The 15,519-nt window shown below is 40.4% G+C and overlaps 1 protein-coding gene across 6 annotated transcripts in view; it reads left to right on the top strand.

The window, feature by feature from the left end:
* Positions 1-15,519, top strand: part of DPH6 (diphthamine biosynthesis 6) — a 238,385-nt gene that overhangs the window by 51,059 nt on the left and 171,807 nt on the right. For all 6 annotated transcript variants that reach the window (XM_081861069.1, XM_081861071.1, XM_081861072.1 and 3 more), the window contains exons 4-5: positions 266-339; positions 14,406-14,524. In XM_081861069.1, coding sequence (XP_081717195.1) covers positions 266-339; positions 14,406-14,524 — 193 coding nt within the window. The remainder of the gene's footprint in view (positions 1-265; positions 340-14,405; positions 14,525-15,519) is intronic.

The following is a 15,519-nucleotide window of genomic DNA, read 5'->3' as shown; positions in this document are numbered from 1 at the left end:
CTGCAGCACTGTTGTGGATATCAGTAGCTCCCAATGATTGCAAAGGCCAACATTTTTGTGACTTATAGCTTTGATATGGGCATCATTTGTATGTAGGGCTATTGGCAGGGTAGGTGGGCAGAGTTGTGTCTCTGATTATGGACTTCAGTTGTCATGTTTTTCCCTTTTCATACCTAAGGCTGAGTGAAAGTCAATACAATCCATGTTATTGAATACTTCATTAACTTATTTTTACTGGTTTTTATGTGTATCTCTTCCATTTCAGGATGAGGAGGGTGTGGAAGGTGTTTCTGTAGGGGCCATTCTTTCAGACTACCAACGGGTCCGTGTAGAAGACGTGTAAGTAAAATTACTCTCTGTGTTACAATGCATGGTAAGCAAGTCATAAAAGCACCTTTAAGCTATTGCTGCTTTTAATAAAAAATGTGCACTTAAATCAAGTTAGGATTCCAGAAAAACCATCAGAATTTTGAAAAAGAAATATTAAGATCTAGAGTTAAAAATTTATCTAAAATGTATAGGATATTATTAGATTGGGAAACTAAAGAAGAATTTGTGAAATCATCTATGATCAAATGGGCACAAGATGTGGATCATAATATTGATCCAAACCTGTGGGAACATTTGTGGGAAATGAATTTAAAATTCACTGCTAATTATGCATTGAAAGAGAACTGTTTAATAATGGCCCACTTGACGCCAAGTAAACTAGCTAAAACGTTTAGAACTAAAAGTGACCTATGCTGGAAATGTAAAGAAACAATTGGCACATTTTATCACTCATGGTAGGTCTTGTAGAATAATAAAAGAATTCTGGGAGATGGTTTATAACAAATTTAAGAAAGTGTTTAAAAGAACGTTTCCTAAAAACCCAGAAGCTTTCCTTCTGGGAATAGTAACAATAGAAATTCAAACAAATCAAACTAATCTATGGATGTATGTGACTACAGCTAGTAGCACAAAAGTAGAGAACTGATGTAGTACCATCAAGAGAAGAATGACACCTTAAAATATTAGAATATATAGAACTTGCCAGCATGACAAATAGATTAAGAAATAAAGATGGTCAGAATTTAAAAGAGGACTAGACATTATATATAGAATATATGCAGAAATATTATAACAAGAAAATAAGTGTAACAGACTGAAAAAAATAGTACTCAGCAATAGATGTGACAAAGTGAGACAGTGTAACATATGAAACTAATTTAGTAGAATAAGAAAACATAGTCAAAAACCAAAGAGTAGAAGGGAAGTTAAAATTAAGGTTTATAAGAGTCAGTTAAATTCGAGGAATAAGTTCTGTTAGTATTATTATTTACATTATTATTATTATGTGTCTGACTGTAACATATAATGCATTGATGATATGATAAAACAGAATAGCAAATATATATATATATTTAAAAGGATTGTGTAAACTAGAACATGAATTGCAACATGCTATTTGTGTTGGTTTCTGCTCTCTTTCACTGTGCAGCGAAGTGCTTGTCACGAGACAGGTGTTTACATTCCACAGTCAGTTGCTGTTGGGTTTTCCCACGGGAAAGGGAGACTGGATGTGACGTACACTGGTTTCCTGTTTTTCACTGTTCTTTGCAGTTCAGTGTGTTCTCTCCGTGCTTTAGAGGAGAGAGGATGCTTTCTCTGCTCCGGCAGAGGCAAGATGTTTTTCTGTAACCTACCAGCTTTGAAATGTAAATATAGCAATATAGAGTAAATATATATATATATATATATATATATATATATATATATAGTATGTGCATGTACTCCTCATCATTCCGCTGTGCACGGGACACTGCAATATCAACAATAAATGGTTATGGGCTCCAGGAATCGGAACAGCGGCAGAGGGACGGATCGGACGGTATCTGCTCTGCGCGTCAAGATGATTGATGAGGTATGTGCTACTGCTCCGGGCAGCCTGCCAGCTTCTAATTAATGGCTTTATGGGTGGACTTTGAACTTTTAAGGCCGTTTTGCCGTGGCACAGGCAAAGGCTCTAAGACGGAAGCGTAGAAGCGTTGAGGCTGGGGGAAACCGAAAGTACACTTTTAAAAGTGCTTTTGGAATAAAGCAGCTGCAGCAGTGACGCAGCATGATTTAAAGCAGCAGAGATGACGCAGAAGGCTAATGCCAGAGTCATGATGGCCCTTCAGGATGCTTGTGGGATTCCTAAGCTCAATAAGAAAAACTATGCGGACTGGGTTCTCTATGCAGAGGCTATTCTGCGGAAAGAGGGTCTGTTTGAAGTTATTACAGACACCCCCCCCCCAGCTCCAGTTACAGATGCATGGGAAGCTAAAGATTCCAAAGCAAGGGGAACTCTTACATTGATAGTATCCCCAGAAGAGCTCTGTCTATTGCGTGATAAGACCTCAGCCAGACAAATTTGGGACGCTTTGAGAGAGGCTCACTTGAGGACAGAAGCTGGATCCACTATGTTTTACTTTACCAAGCTGCATAATATGGCTCTTGCTGAAGGTGGAGATGTGCGTACACATCTGATGGAGATGCAGAATCTGAGACATGAGCTGCAACAGAGAGGACTCAACTTTCCAGAGGCTGTGTATTCCTTCATGATACTACAATCTTTGGGTTCAGGTTGGGAGTCTGTTGCGACTCAGATTGCTGTACAGCCAACTGCTCAGCTGACAGTGGACTATGTTACTGCCGTGATTCTGAATGAAGCAGACCACCGGGGTGCTAGCTGCATGGGCAAGGGGGAGACTTCACAGACGTCATCCCATAGTGCAGTGGAACCACCAGATGGCGCCAAAGCTTTGAAGGCAGTGAAATGCTACTCGTGTGGACGTCTAGGCCATAAGAAGAGGGAATGCAGATATCCCAGGGCCAAGACAGAGCAGCGCAGCGAAAGCTCATCGCGTGGAAAAGGCCGAGGCAAAGGCAAAGGTCCGGTGTCCAGGACAACGCAGCACAAGGCAATGGTCTCACGCTTCACTCCAAAGGTTGCAGAGGTCCAGAAAACGTCTAGATCTTTCTTCGTTGTTGATTCGGCTGCAACGCATCACATGTGCAACGATAAGCGACTGTTCGTGTCTTTTACACCGCAGGAAGGTGCGATTCACCAGGCGGATGACCACACAATCCCCAGTAAAGGCTACGGAACTGTTGTTCTTTACAGTTTGGACTTATCGATACAGGATGTTCTTTATGTACCGGATGCCAAACATAATCTGCTCAGCGTTGGACAGCTGAATGAGCGGAAAGTTGACGTTTCCTTTAAGAACACAAGGTGCATCATCACAAAGAAAAATGATTATGTATTGCATGCTGAATATGTTGATCGTTTGTATGTTTTGTATTTTGATGATGTTGTGCAGGATGACACTTGTTGCATTGCAGGTACTAACAAAAGTTTGCCTGCAGAATGTATTCATGATTTTCACCGAAAGTTTGGTCATTTGAATTTTGAGGCGATATCTAAAATTCCTGCCTTGGTTGAAGGTATGACTATTAAACCCTGCAGGTACCACATGAAGTGCAAGGCATGCGCAGCAAACAAGGTGAAAATGGCTGCGAAAGGTAAGGTGTCTAGTAGGCAAGCTACAGAACCATACCAAATTGTTCATGCTGATTTGGTTGGACCACTAGCGCCCTCTTTGGGTGGAAACAGGTACTTCATGGTTCTTATTGATGCATTTTCCAGGTATATTTATGTGTACAATCTCAAGCAGAAATCAGAGGCTTTTCCTAGGTTCAAGGAATTCTGTGCTTGGTTGGAAAATGTGCATGGTAAGAAGATAAAAATTCTTTTCACTGATCGCGGGGGAGAATTCACTTCTCAGCAGTTTGAAGCTTTTCTGACTGAGAAAGGAATTCAACACGATTTGTCTAGCCCTCGCTCGCCATGGCAGAATGGACTTTGCGAGAGGGCAAATCAGACATTGCTTCAAGGGTTAAAAACCTTACTACATGATGCAAATCTTCCAGAGAGTTATTGGGCCGAAGCTCTCTCGTGTTTCACTTACAGTTATAATCGCAGGTTATCTTCAGCGATTGGTTGTACCCCGTATGAGAAGATGTTTGGCAAGAAGCCATACATCAAACACATGAAAATTTTTGGTTCTGACATGTGGGTTCACTCACCACAAAGCTCCAAGTTAGACAAGCGTGGATTGCATGGTATCTTTCTAGGCTATCAGAAAGGGTCTTACAGAATAATGATGACTGACTCTAAGACAATTAAGCTCACAAGAAGTGTTGAGTACAATGCCAAGTGGGGGGAGAATGTGGGAATTTTCCAATGTTATCCTGATGACAGTGATGAGACTGAGGATAGTCAAAAGCAACCGCAACAACCCACACCCACTGATGAAGGTTCTGATTCTGAGTCTGAAACTGAATCGGGTGATTCAGAGGATTTCAAGAGTGCGAAAGCCTCTATGCGACCCTCTGAAAGCTCTGATCAAGAGTTGGAGGAACCATTGTTCACAATAGGTCACTTTTCTCCCAAGAAGGAAGAGGAAAGTGTTGAGGACTTAAGGCTAATTCGCAGGTCACAGAGATCAACAAAAGGCAGACCTCCAAAGAGATTTGCTGATGAGTTTGCTAAGATAGCAGTAACAGCTGTTAAAAGCTCCAAGAAGGTATTTGAACCTTCAAGTTTCCAAGAAATCCAGGATTTGGATTCAAAGGAAGCTGAGCCATGGTTAAATGCCATGAAGGCTGAGCTTGATTCCTTGGAAAGGAACAAAACATGGGACCTAGTTCCAGTAGTTCCAGGAATGAAACTGCTTGGAAGCAAATGGGTCTTCAAAGCGAAGACTGATCAAAATGGCAAGATAGTCAGACACAAAGCCAGATTGGTAGCCAGAGGTTTTGCACAAGTACCAGGTGAAGACTATCACGAGACCTACTCACCCACAGTGAGGTATGAGAGCATTAGGCTTATGCTCAAGCTAGCTGCAGAGGAGAATCTACACATTAGTCACCATGATGTGAATACAGCTTTTCTGTACGGATCTCTAGATGAATCACTTTATATGCTTCCACCTGATGGCGTACAGGTAAAACAGGGATTTGTTTGTGCTCTGAAGAAGTCCCTTTATGGTCTCAAACAAAGTGCACGATGTTGGCACACAAAACTCACTGAAGTATTGTTTTCTCTAGGTTTTAAGCAAGGGAAAGCTGATCCATGTGTGTTTGTCAAAGAGGAGGGGCAAAAGAAACTCTATTGTTTGTTTTATGTTGATGATCTATTATTCTTTTGGAAGGATGCCACAATGTACAATAACGCCCTAGCTCAACTGAAAGAGCACTTTGACATGAAAGATCTTGGTGAGGTAAACAACTACCTATCTCTGGAAATAGAGAGAGATCAAGATGGTAACATTCTAGTACACCAGTCACGGAAAATTGCTGATGTGTTAAGCAAACTAAACCTGATGGATGCTAACCCTGTAGACACACCGATGACAACAGGTTATCAGGTAGATGACACTGAAGAAGCATTTTCTGACACTACACTGTACAGAAGTGTGCTAGGCAAGCTAAACTTCATTGCCAGATGTTCAAGACCAGACATTGCTGTTAGCTGTAATTTGCTAAGCAGACAAGTCAACAATCCTACTGTTAAGGATTGGAAAGCTCTGAAACGCATAGCGCAGTATTTGAAAGGCACTATGCATTACAGACTAAGATTTAACAATCAGAAGTCTGGTGGTCTTGAGATATTTGCAGATGCAAGTTTTGGAAGTGACACTACAGACAGGAAAAGTACGTCTGGAGTTTGCTATATGTACAATCAGGGTCTATTTGATTGGTCATGCAAGAAGCAAACAACAGTTAGCTTAAGTACTTGTGAAGCTGAACTGAATGCACTGTCTTATTCACTTAAGGATTGTGAATGGTTGTTACAATTGTGCAAAGACATGAAAACTCCTGTCAAATGTCCAATCCAGGTTTACCAGGACAACAAAGCATGTTTGGCTTTGCTGAATTCTGAAGGTTGTAAGCAAAGCACGAAGCACTTGCACTTGAAGTTGCAACATGCTAGGGAACGTATTCAGAAGGGACTCGTAACGGTGTCCTATATGCCAGGTAATGAAATTCCTGCTGATGTATTGTCCAAGATTGTATCAAGGGATCAACACTGTACCTACGTGCAGAAGTTGGGTTTGTACTGATATTGTACGAACACGCTGCCCAGTGATGTTCACAGAAAGGGGGAGGATGTTGGTTTCTGCTCTCTTTCACTGTGCAGCGAAGTGCTTGTCACGAGACAGGTGTTTACATTCCACAGTCAGTTGCTGTTGGGTTTTCCCACGGGAAAGGGAGACTGGATGTGACGTACACTGGTTTCCTGTTTTTCACTGTTCTTTGCAGTTCAGTGTGTTCTCTCCGTGCTTTAGAGGAGAGAGGATGCTTTCTCTGCTCCGGCAGAGGCAAGATGTTTTTCTGTAACCTACCAGCTTTGAAATGTAAATAAAGCAATATAGAGTAAAATATATATATATAGAGAGAGAGAGTATGTGCACGTACTCCTCATCATTCCGCTGTGCACGGGACACTGCAATATCAACAATTTGTACATACTTCACAAACTGAAGATTGTTTTTTTTCTTTGTGTACTTATCTACATTGAATGTGAATTAAAGCTGCTGTACAATTCTTCTATACTAGCTAACATAAAATTGGGAAAGAGCTATAATCCTTCCAATTTTTATGTTTTTGTTGGCTTGCGTATTTGTATTGCTTTGCCCATTGGCTACTTTGCTTGGAGTCAGTGGGATGTTTTTGAGACTTGGGTAAAAATGGTCTGTTTGAGGATGAAAGGTCTGATTGGACAAATATCATTCCTCTTATTGGGGAAATACTGCAGTGCATGCTTTTAATGTACACTTTGCTTGTAAAGGATTGTACCTAGTATGTAGTTGGAATTTTTATTATTTTGGTTTTTTTCCCTCTATGCCTGTAAGATGCTGCTGTCAGATTAGAATGGGCTCTTCTGAAAATATCTCCTTTAGAGGTGCATCCAATTTTTTTGTGGCCCACACTTCACCTTTCTGTAGCTTATATTTATATTCTGTCCATCTGCTTCCATTTGAGTGAAGAGGAAGGTGAGAACCATTGTAGGCTATTGCAGTCTATGCCTGGACAGCGGCGATTTTGGCATAAGGTTCACCTGTGGACATCTAGATGCCCTCCTACGAGTGCAGGTTTTCACTCCTGTTGTAATGAGTGAAGAAATGAGCGTGGAAACATGGAATTGCTTCTTTAACCTGTGATGGTACTTATTGTTGTTTAAAAATTAAGTACTGTTTATAGCAGGAATGGAGGACCACTAACCTTCATCATGTTTTTGGACTCCATCTCCTCTTAGTCCCAGCTAATATGGTCAATATTCAGGGATTGCAGAAGTTGTAGCCCAACGTCTGAAGACCTCTGGTGTCAGAACCCTGACTTAAAGTTTCAGGCATATTAAATGCCTAAAATGTATTGAGCAGTGTTCAGGAGGGAAATGGTTTCTGCACTGTCTAAGGAATATGGACTGAAAAAACGGAAGAATAAAAGGAACTGCATTATGCAGATTTTTGGATGTTAAGAAAATAAATTTAACTAAAGACGATAAAAATTTAGAAGCCAGTGGGGATAGAGACACAGCATAAATATGATCACAGAATAGACGAGAAAAATTCAGCAAGCAGCGCCGTCCTCTATGAAAACTTAATAAAGAAAGGTAGGGAATGGTATGACCAATTAAATGCAATACTCAAGGCAAAATAGAACAAAGACTTGGCTTGATATTTTGTTAGTTGCAAGAGACAGTAAAGGGCAAGTTTTTGAATTGTATACATATGATTAGGAAAACCAAAAGTGGTAATGACACTCCTTGTACCTGATTAGAAGACTGAAGAAGGGTTAGCGGTGGTTCACACATCATGATAAGCTAGGTTTGCTTTGTGCACACTGCTCGGATTGGGTCCACCCTTCCTTCCTTTGCTGTGCTGGAATGAAATGAAGCATGGCCCCAGGTTAGTGCTACACACGATTTGTTTCTCTCCAAACCAAGAAACAAAGCCCAAGAGAAGTCATGTTGTGTGCAGTCTATGTAAGGGTGGTAGGAAAGAATATGAGGGAACAAGTGGGAGAAGCCCTTTCGTATGCTACTTGTGTGTGAAGGTGTCTAGAGAAGGCAAGTTCAGTAGAAAGGAACAAGAGCAGGATCTGTGGAATAGCAGCAAAAAGCAAAACCAAGGGATTTAAAATTAGGGAAAGTGGGAATACCAGAAAGAACATAAATCAAGAGAAAATAGAACCATGCCCAAACAGCCAACGTTAAGGGGTGTGGGTGAGAGAGTTCATGAAAATAAATTTATTTGAAACTGAAGAGCGATCAATAACAAATAGAAGGGAAAATAAGTTGCAGCACCTGAGATGAGCTGCAAAATGGCGTCTCCCGACAAGGGAAGCTCCCACGTTCATTTCAATGAACAATGCCAGTTTGCATACACATTCATTTCTGTGTATGAATTTGCTCTCTCCACTTCAATAAATAGAACTTAGGCCCAAGATATCTGTATGGGAATCTTCAGTTACAAAGATCTCAGGACTAGGCTTCTAGCATCTAGTGCAGGCATCCCCAAACTCGGCCCTCCAGCTGTTTTGGGACTACAACTCCCATCATCCCTAGCTAACAGGACCATTGGTCAGGGATGATGGGAATTGTAGTACCAAAACAGATGGAAGGCTGAGTTTGGGGGTGCCTGATCTAGTGAGTAAACCTCACTAGCCATCCCTTTACAGTGTAGTCCTATGCGTTTCTACTAAGAACTAAGGCCACCGAGTTCAGTGGAATTCCTCCAAGGTATATAGCAGTTGTTCCCAATTAGCTAAGTACTGTGGAACCCCTGTTGTTCAAAAGCCAAGCCATGGACCCCCTACTTTTTGAAAATGTTGATACATCTGTGGTAGTTTTAGTTCTGTGAATGGCACCACCGTACCCTCCAACATGTCCCAGCGCAAAACCAAGAGGCACGTCTTCTAGGCTGCGCTGTTGCATGAGTCACGTGACCTGTGGGAGTGCACAGTGTCCCAAACCACTTTTTTTAAGGCACCACGATCTCATGTGAGAGGCGCGTCTGGCCACAATCTCACGTGTTCTGGGACGCTGTGCTCTCACAAGAGAGCATGGCCATCCAAAATTGGATGTTCCAGACAGTTGATGGGTATGTGTATTAGACCCCAGGGTGGGTATCCCAGGGGATATTAGACCCCCTGGGGTCCGTGGACCACCAATTGGGTATACCACTGGTATGTAGGATAGACTTGGTAGGTTTACAAGGGGCATGGTTCTTAGGTTTTGATGTCTTAGTCGCAATTTAACCTGTTTGATGGTTATATTGTCAATTAGTAGTTTGTACATACGGTTTGTTGTAATTAAGCTTGATTTTAGTTTAGTAATGTGATGGTAGCTCCTGTGGCCTCTTACGGGAGAAAATGTACAAATTCACACATTCACTTACACAAATGTGAGTTCCATTCAATTCAGCTGGTCTTATTTCTACTTCGTATAGTAGCAGATGTTGCTGGAAGTGCAATCGCCGTTTCTTCCTTTTACTGATGCAGAAGAAGAATTTGTTGGTGGAACATTTTCTTCAAGCTGTCTTAAGCTTCTGAAAACATTTCACAGTTTGAAATATTTTGGTTGTAGTTACTGTAGGAAGTGTGAGATACATAATTGCATAACCATTTTACAAATAGACAGGACCTTTTCAATGGCCACACCAGCACTAGCTGTTTATTTCTGGAAATGTTTAAACTTTCTGTAGAGTTGCCTCAGAAATAGCTTATACATACCTATATTAAAAAGTACACAATAAAATGCAGTTGTAAAAACCCACCTGCGGTATCAAATAGCAGAACCAGCAAATGAAAGTAGAAAAGACAGCTGAAGTACCACATAAAGCTCAGGAGAATAGGATGGATTTCACCTGGCATGTGAAATAGAACAAAGTTGGCACCAGTCAAACATGTCCAAAATTCGGGTGCCACCACAGAAAAAGCTGTCTTCAGTAGCCATCCCCCTATTTCAGAATGGCAGGCACTTGGAAGACGACACAATTGATGGTAGGTTCACGTGAGACAATGTGGTGTTTCAGATGCTTCAGACGAAGGCAGTTTAGGGCTATAGAACTATCTCGCTAGAGACTCATCAGGCAAGCTCCATGTTGATTTTTCAAAGGCAAGTAAGGACATATTTTTAAGGAATGCTTTTAGGGAATGATTCTGGCCATTTGGTTGTCTTTTAAACTGTGCATAAGAACACAAGAAGAGTCTGCTGGATCTGCCAGTGGCCCATCTAGCCCAGCATCCTGTTTTCATAGTGGCAACTAGGCAACTTATAGAAAGCATGTAAGAAGAATCTGAGCACAACAGCATTCTCTGCACTCATGGCTGGCAACTAGCAGTAGTCAGGGTCATGCTACCTCTGACAGCAGAGGCATAGCTGTCAACGGTTCCCTTTTTTAAAGGGAAATTCCCTTATTCCAAATAGGATTCCTTGCAAGAAAAGGGAAAAGTTGACAGCTATGAGCAGAGGTGGAGCATGGCTATAGCAGTTGGTAGGTATTGATAGCCTTAACTTCCAGGAATTGGTCTAACTGGTGATCACTACATTCAAACTGGTGATCACTACTACATTGGTACCTCGGGTTAAGTACTTAATTCGTTCCAGAGGTCCGTACTTAACCTGAAACTGTTCTTAACCTGAAGCACCACTTTAGCTAATGGGGCCTCATGCTGCTGCTGTGCTGCGGAGCCCGATTTCTGTTCTCATCCTGAAGTAAAGTTCTTAACCTGAAGCATTATTTCTGGGTTAGCTGAGTCTGTAACCTGAAGCGTATGTAACCTGAAGCGTATGTAACCTGAGGTACCACTGTACTTCTTATGAGAGGAAATAGCTGTGAAGAGATGTTCCGAAATTGTAATTATGGATTGGATGCTGTGTTGCTTGTTAGGGGCTGCCTAGTCACAGCACAGGATATAAACTGCGCGCGCTCTCTCTCTCTCTCTCGCTCTCTGTATGAAATAAAATGAAATAAAATATGGAAGCCAGTAACTTGACTTAAATCATTGACCAAAACACAACCACTTCAGTGAGCCCAGTAAAGTTTCATACTAAAGTTTTCCTAACAGCATCTTCTGTGCTGCATGGTGAATTGAATTGAGAGAAGTTTCAAAAATGTATGCAACATGGTTCAGGGAACTGCTGGTTAAATGGGGAGAAAACTTAAAAATAAAAAAACACCAGGTGTATTGAAATTGCTGAGTATTCCAAAGGTAAGGCTTTGGATCCCAGCCCATGTTTCCACTTAAAAATAAATAAATGAATGAATAAAATATATAATAAAGGAAGTTCCAATTTTACTAGACGGCAGAACCATTAAAGTTTTCCAATTTATTTTAAAACAAAATTCACTTTATGCTAGACTTCATGCTATTTTATATTATTTTTGCTAGAAAACGGAACACACTTCTCCATCCCCATACTTCATAATCTTACACTATTAACTTCACTAGAGTGAGTAATCCTGTTTAAGTCAATAGGGCTATTCACGGTAATAACACTAAAAACCTATGTTCTTGTTTATTAGTTCAGTGTCTATAGAAGGGATATGTATGTTGTGTGTGCGTCTAGTGTTTCAACTAACATTACTTTTATTCAGAAATGTCTATGTATCCCTTGTTTAAAAATGTGCTTGTTTACTAGATAATTAAGTTCTTACTCATGATTTGTCATTTTAAGATAGAACATTGAATTCCATTTTAAAATCCCAAAAAGTAGGGTTTTAAAATTTTGTTTATTGAAATAAGGTCTGCTTGAAATATGTTGAATACCTACAATAGTAAAGAGAAGCACATATAGGAAATTGGAACCTGAGAAACAGAACATACCGCTGGTTGGTATAGCTATTAGGTTCAATGTATTTGATATTGGCAATTTTCTGCACCTTGATTCTTTAAGGGAAATGTGTTAGCAGGGCTCAGCTGTGTTAGCTCATTATAAAATTATATTGGTTGGATCCTGGTTTTCCCTGCACTGGTGGTAGAATCTCCTAGGTGTTTTGCTAATAATAATAATAATAATAATAATAATAATAATAATAATAATAATAATAATTTATTATTTATACCCCGCCTATCTGGCTGGGCTTCCCCAGCCACTCTGGGCGGCTTCCAAAAAAATATTGAAATACTGTAATACATCAAACATTAAAAGCTTCCCTAAGCAGGGCTGCCTTCAGATGTCTTCTAAAAGTCTGGTAGTTGTTGTTCTCTTTGACATCTGGTGGGAGGGCGTTCCACAGGGCAGGTGCCACTACCGATAAGGCCCTCTGCCTGGTTCCCTGTAACTTGGCTTCTCGCAGTGAGGGAACCGCCAGAAGGCCCTCGGTGCTGGACCTCAGTGAGGCCAAAAGTGAGGAAGGCGATTCTTGCCAGTTGTCCGTTCACCCGTAGGACTCAGTCCCTCGCATACTGTTCCCAGAGGTCTCCTAATTCCCTTGAGCGAATTTCCAGGTGGAAGGAAGAATTGACAGAAATTGTATCCTCTCCCATTCCACAAGTGGGATTTCTTCTAGATTCAAAGGCTTCCATGAACGGCAGCCACCCTTCTGTTTGCAGAAGGCAAAATCTAGACCCAGGCTATTGAAACAGCATTATTAAATTTATGATCGGTTTCCATATCACTTTTCATAAATACAGTGTTTAATTATGAGGAGTTTTAAAGGACTTGAGACCTGTTAGAGTGCATTTAACATGTCTGTAATTCTAAAATCTCTATTTCCCCCTCCACATTTTCAAGGCAGGGATGTTTTTTAGGGCTATTTCTTAGCCTATTGTGCTGCAGACTGTTCACAAAATTGTTCTTTATCAAGATCTAGCGGTGCATTATATGTGAGCTTGGCTGCTTAACTGGGAAGGGTTTGCTTTAGGTCTCTTCAATTCATTTTAATCTTTTTTGTATGCTTCTAAATATATAATTGTATGGGTGTTGTCACAAATTTACAATGTGTAAAAAAAAAGCAAACCTTGAGAAGAATGCATCCTACTAGACAAAGAGAAGATAAGAGCATTGCATTTTCCCTATTTTATATAAATCCTTGTCTCTAACAATACAGGCTTCAGGAACCTAAGCCCATCCTTTCCTGCGGCACTTTGGCGTGAATTGTCTAAATATGTGTATCAGTTAAGCTGAATAAATATTGCTTAGTACAGTGATCCCAAGTGGTATTTAGTATTCCAGTGATATTTTGAGTACATATAAGGCTAAATTATAAATGTTGACTTTATTACTTGGAAAATTGGCTTCATTCAGGTGAATTATAATTAATAGATTTTTGGCGTAGACAGTCCTTAAGGGGTATGCTGACTTTATCTTATTTCCCCCTTTTAAAAAAGCAAGAAATTGGTTTTGTGACTATATAACTTTCCTTGGACCCTCTGATTTGTTAGGAAACTGTCTGCCAGGGCACACTTGCTGTTTCAGAGTTATCCACAGGAAAACAAATTGTGTGTCAGTAGGTGTTCGTGGAGTAGGCAGTTGATGAGCAGTTTCCTTCTGCAGTTTCTGAGAGGCACCGAAAGTAGCCCTACTCATTCATACCTGACTTACAAGTACTCAAATTCTTTCCCTTCCATTTTACCCTCATCACAACCCTATGAGGCAGGTTAGGCTGAGAGATAATGAGTAGTCGAAGGTCACAAAATGAGCTTCATGGCTAAATAGAATAAAAGCCAGTATCTTCTGAAAAGAGGCTATGGGAGGTCCCATTTAAGGAAAGGGCAAAGAGCAGCAGTTATGCTTTTTCCCCTGAGAACCAAAACAGAATGAGGATTTTGCAAGTGAATGTGTCCCTGTAGATCCAAAGCAGGTCCACTTTGAAAGCTGAAATAGCTAAAAAATTGAAGAGCAACAATGACCCCAAAGATTCATGTTGTGCTTCCATATTTAAAATTCAAAATGATATGGCCAGATGCCCTTGATTACACTATGGGTGATATACAGTGTTCTCCTCAGCGTAAATCTTCTGAAATCAGTGGACTTCAAACACTTTTGTCCATTGATTTCAGTGGCTCTCTTCTGTGACTTAATTAGGTATCACCCTCTATTTTCCATAAAACCACTTGACATCTTTCTCCTTTAGTCCCATGGATAAGTAAATGGATGGACTATCATAGGTTAAAAGGTAGCAGTCTTGGGAAATATCCAGTGCTTTCACAAAATGTTTAGGGGTATGCGTCCCCCCAGAAGAAAAGCTCTGGAAATATCTATATCTGATTGCAGAAGGTCATGAGAAATTTGGTTAAAGGTTTAATAGTCTGGGTTTGGGTGCAAGAGCATAATAACAGGCCTTTTTTTTCCTTTGTTCAAACAGGTGCAAGAGGCTTACCCTGCAACCATTGGCTTACCTTTGGCGTCAGAACCAGGAAACTTTGCTCAGAGAAATGATCTCCTCGAACCTTCAAGCTATAATCATAAAAGTAGCAGCTTTTGGTAAGAATCAGAACTAGAATAATTACTAAGGTGAAGCATGTTTGATGTTTTATTATACTTCTATGTGTTGGAAGCCAGAGTGGCTGGAGTGGCTGGAGCAACCCAGGCAGATTGGCGGGGTATAAATATTATTATTATTATTAGCACTAGTTGGTTTTACTAAAATAGAAATAAAAAGAGAAAACATGCATACAGTAGATAGCTATGGAGACACCAGAATCTGTTTTGTGGATAAGATGTAGCTGGTAAAATAAAACTATACCAAGCAGAGGTGAACTATGGAACAGAAATATGAAGAACTTCAGTTCCATGACTATATATTTAAACAATTAATTGAACTTCACTGTGATAAATATTTTTCACACTAGACAGTGAAAAAGCGAGAAGCTCTTTTCATAGCCATCATTAAGTGAGTGTGTTTTTCAATAAAGGTTCATACATAATGCAACAGTTTACAGTTCGCTCATATGAGTGATACAAATGGATGGCTTGACATTGGACCATTATCTCTATAAAGTAGAATCGACTTTGATGAAAGGGTTTAAGTAAAAACTTTACTAACAGCAATCAATATATAACTTTGCAACTAATTAGTGAGAGGCTGAAGGCTCACACCTGCTTTTGTTGTAGATGCCTCTCTTCCTGCTGATTCAATGCTACCCTCTCCCATTCTACCTGTCTCCTATCAGATTGTTCAAATGGCTATTTTCCCATTCTTCCTTAAGGAGCAGGCAAAGGGGAACCCAGTCAAAGGTTGTTGGGTTTTTTTTAAAATGCAGTTGCACTTTTGGCTCTGCTAATACTTGGGTTCAGGGCATTTGTGTTTGCTCACGGCAAGTTGAAAATTTGAATGTAAGCCTAAAACATCTTTTTAACCTGGTACTTTGCAGATGTTTTGGACGGCAACTCCTGTGGCCATGTTGTTTGGGACTGATGGGAATTGTTGTCCCAAGTAGAATCTGGAGGGCACTGGGCTAGAAAAGGCTGGGCTAAAA

This window comes from Podarcis erhardii (assembly GCF_964252035.2).
Source record: "Podarcis erhardii genome assembly, chromosome: 1".
Taxonomy (NCBI): Eukaryota; Metazoa; Chordata; class Lepidosauria; order Squamata; family Lacertidae; genus Podarcis; species Podarcis erhardii.
This window is presented reverse-complemented; position numbering and strand designations above follow the sequence as displayed.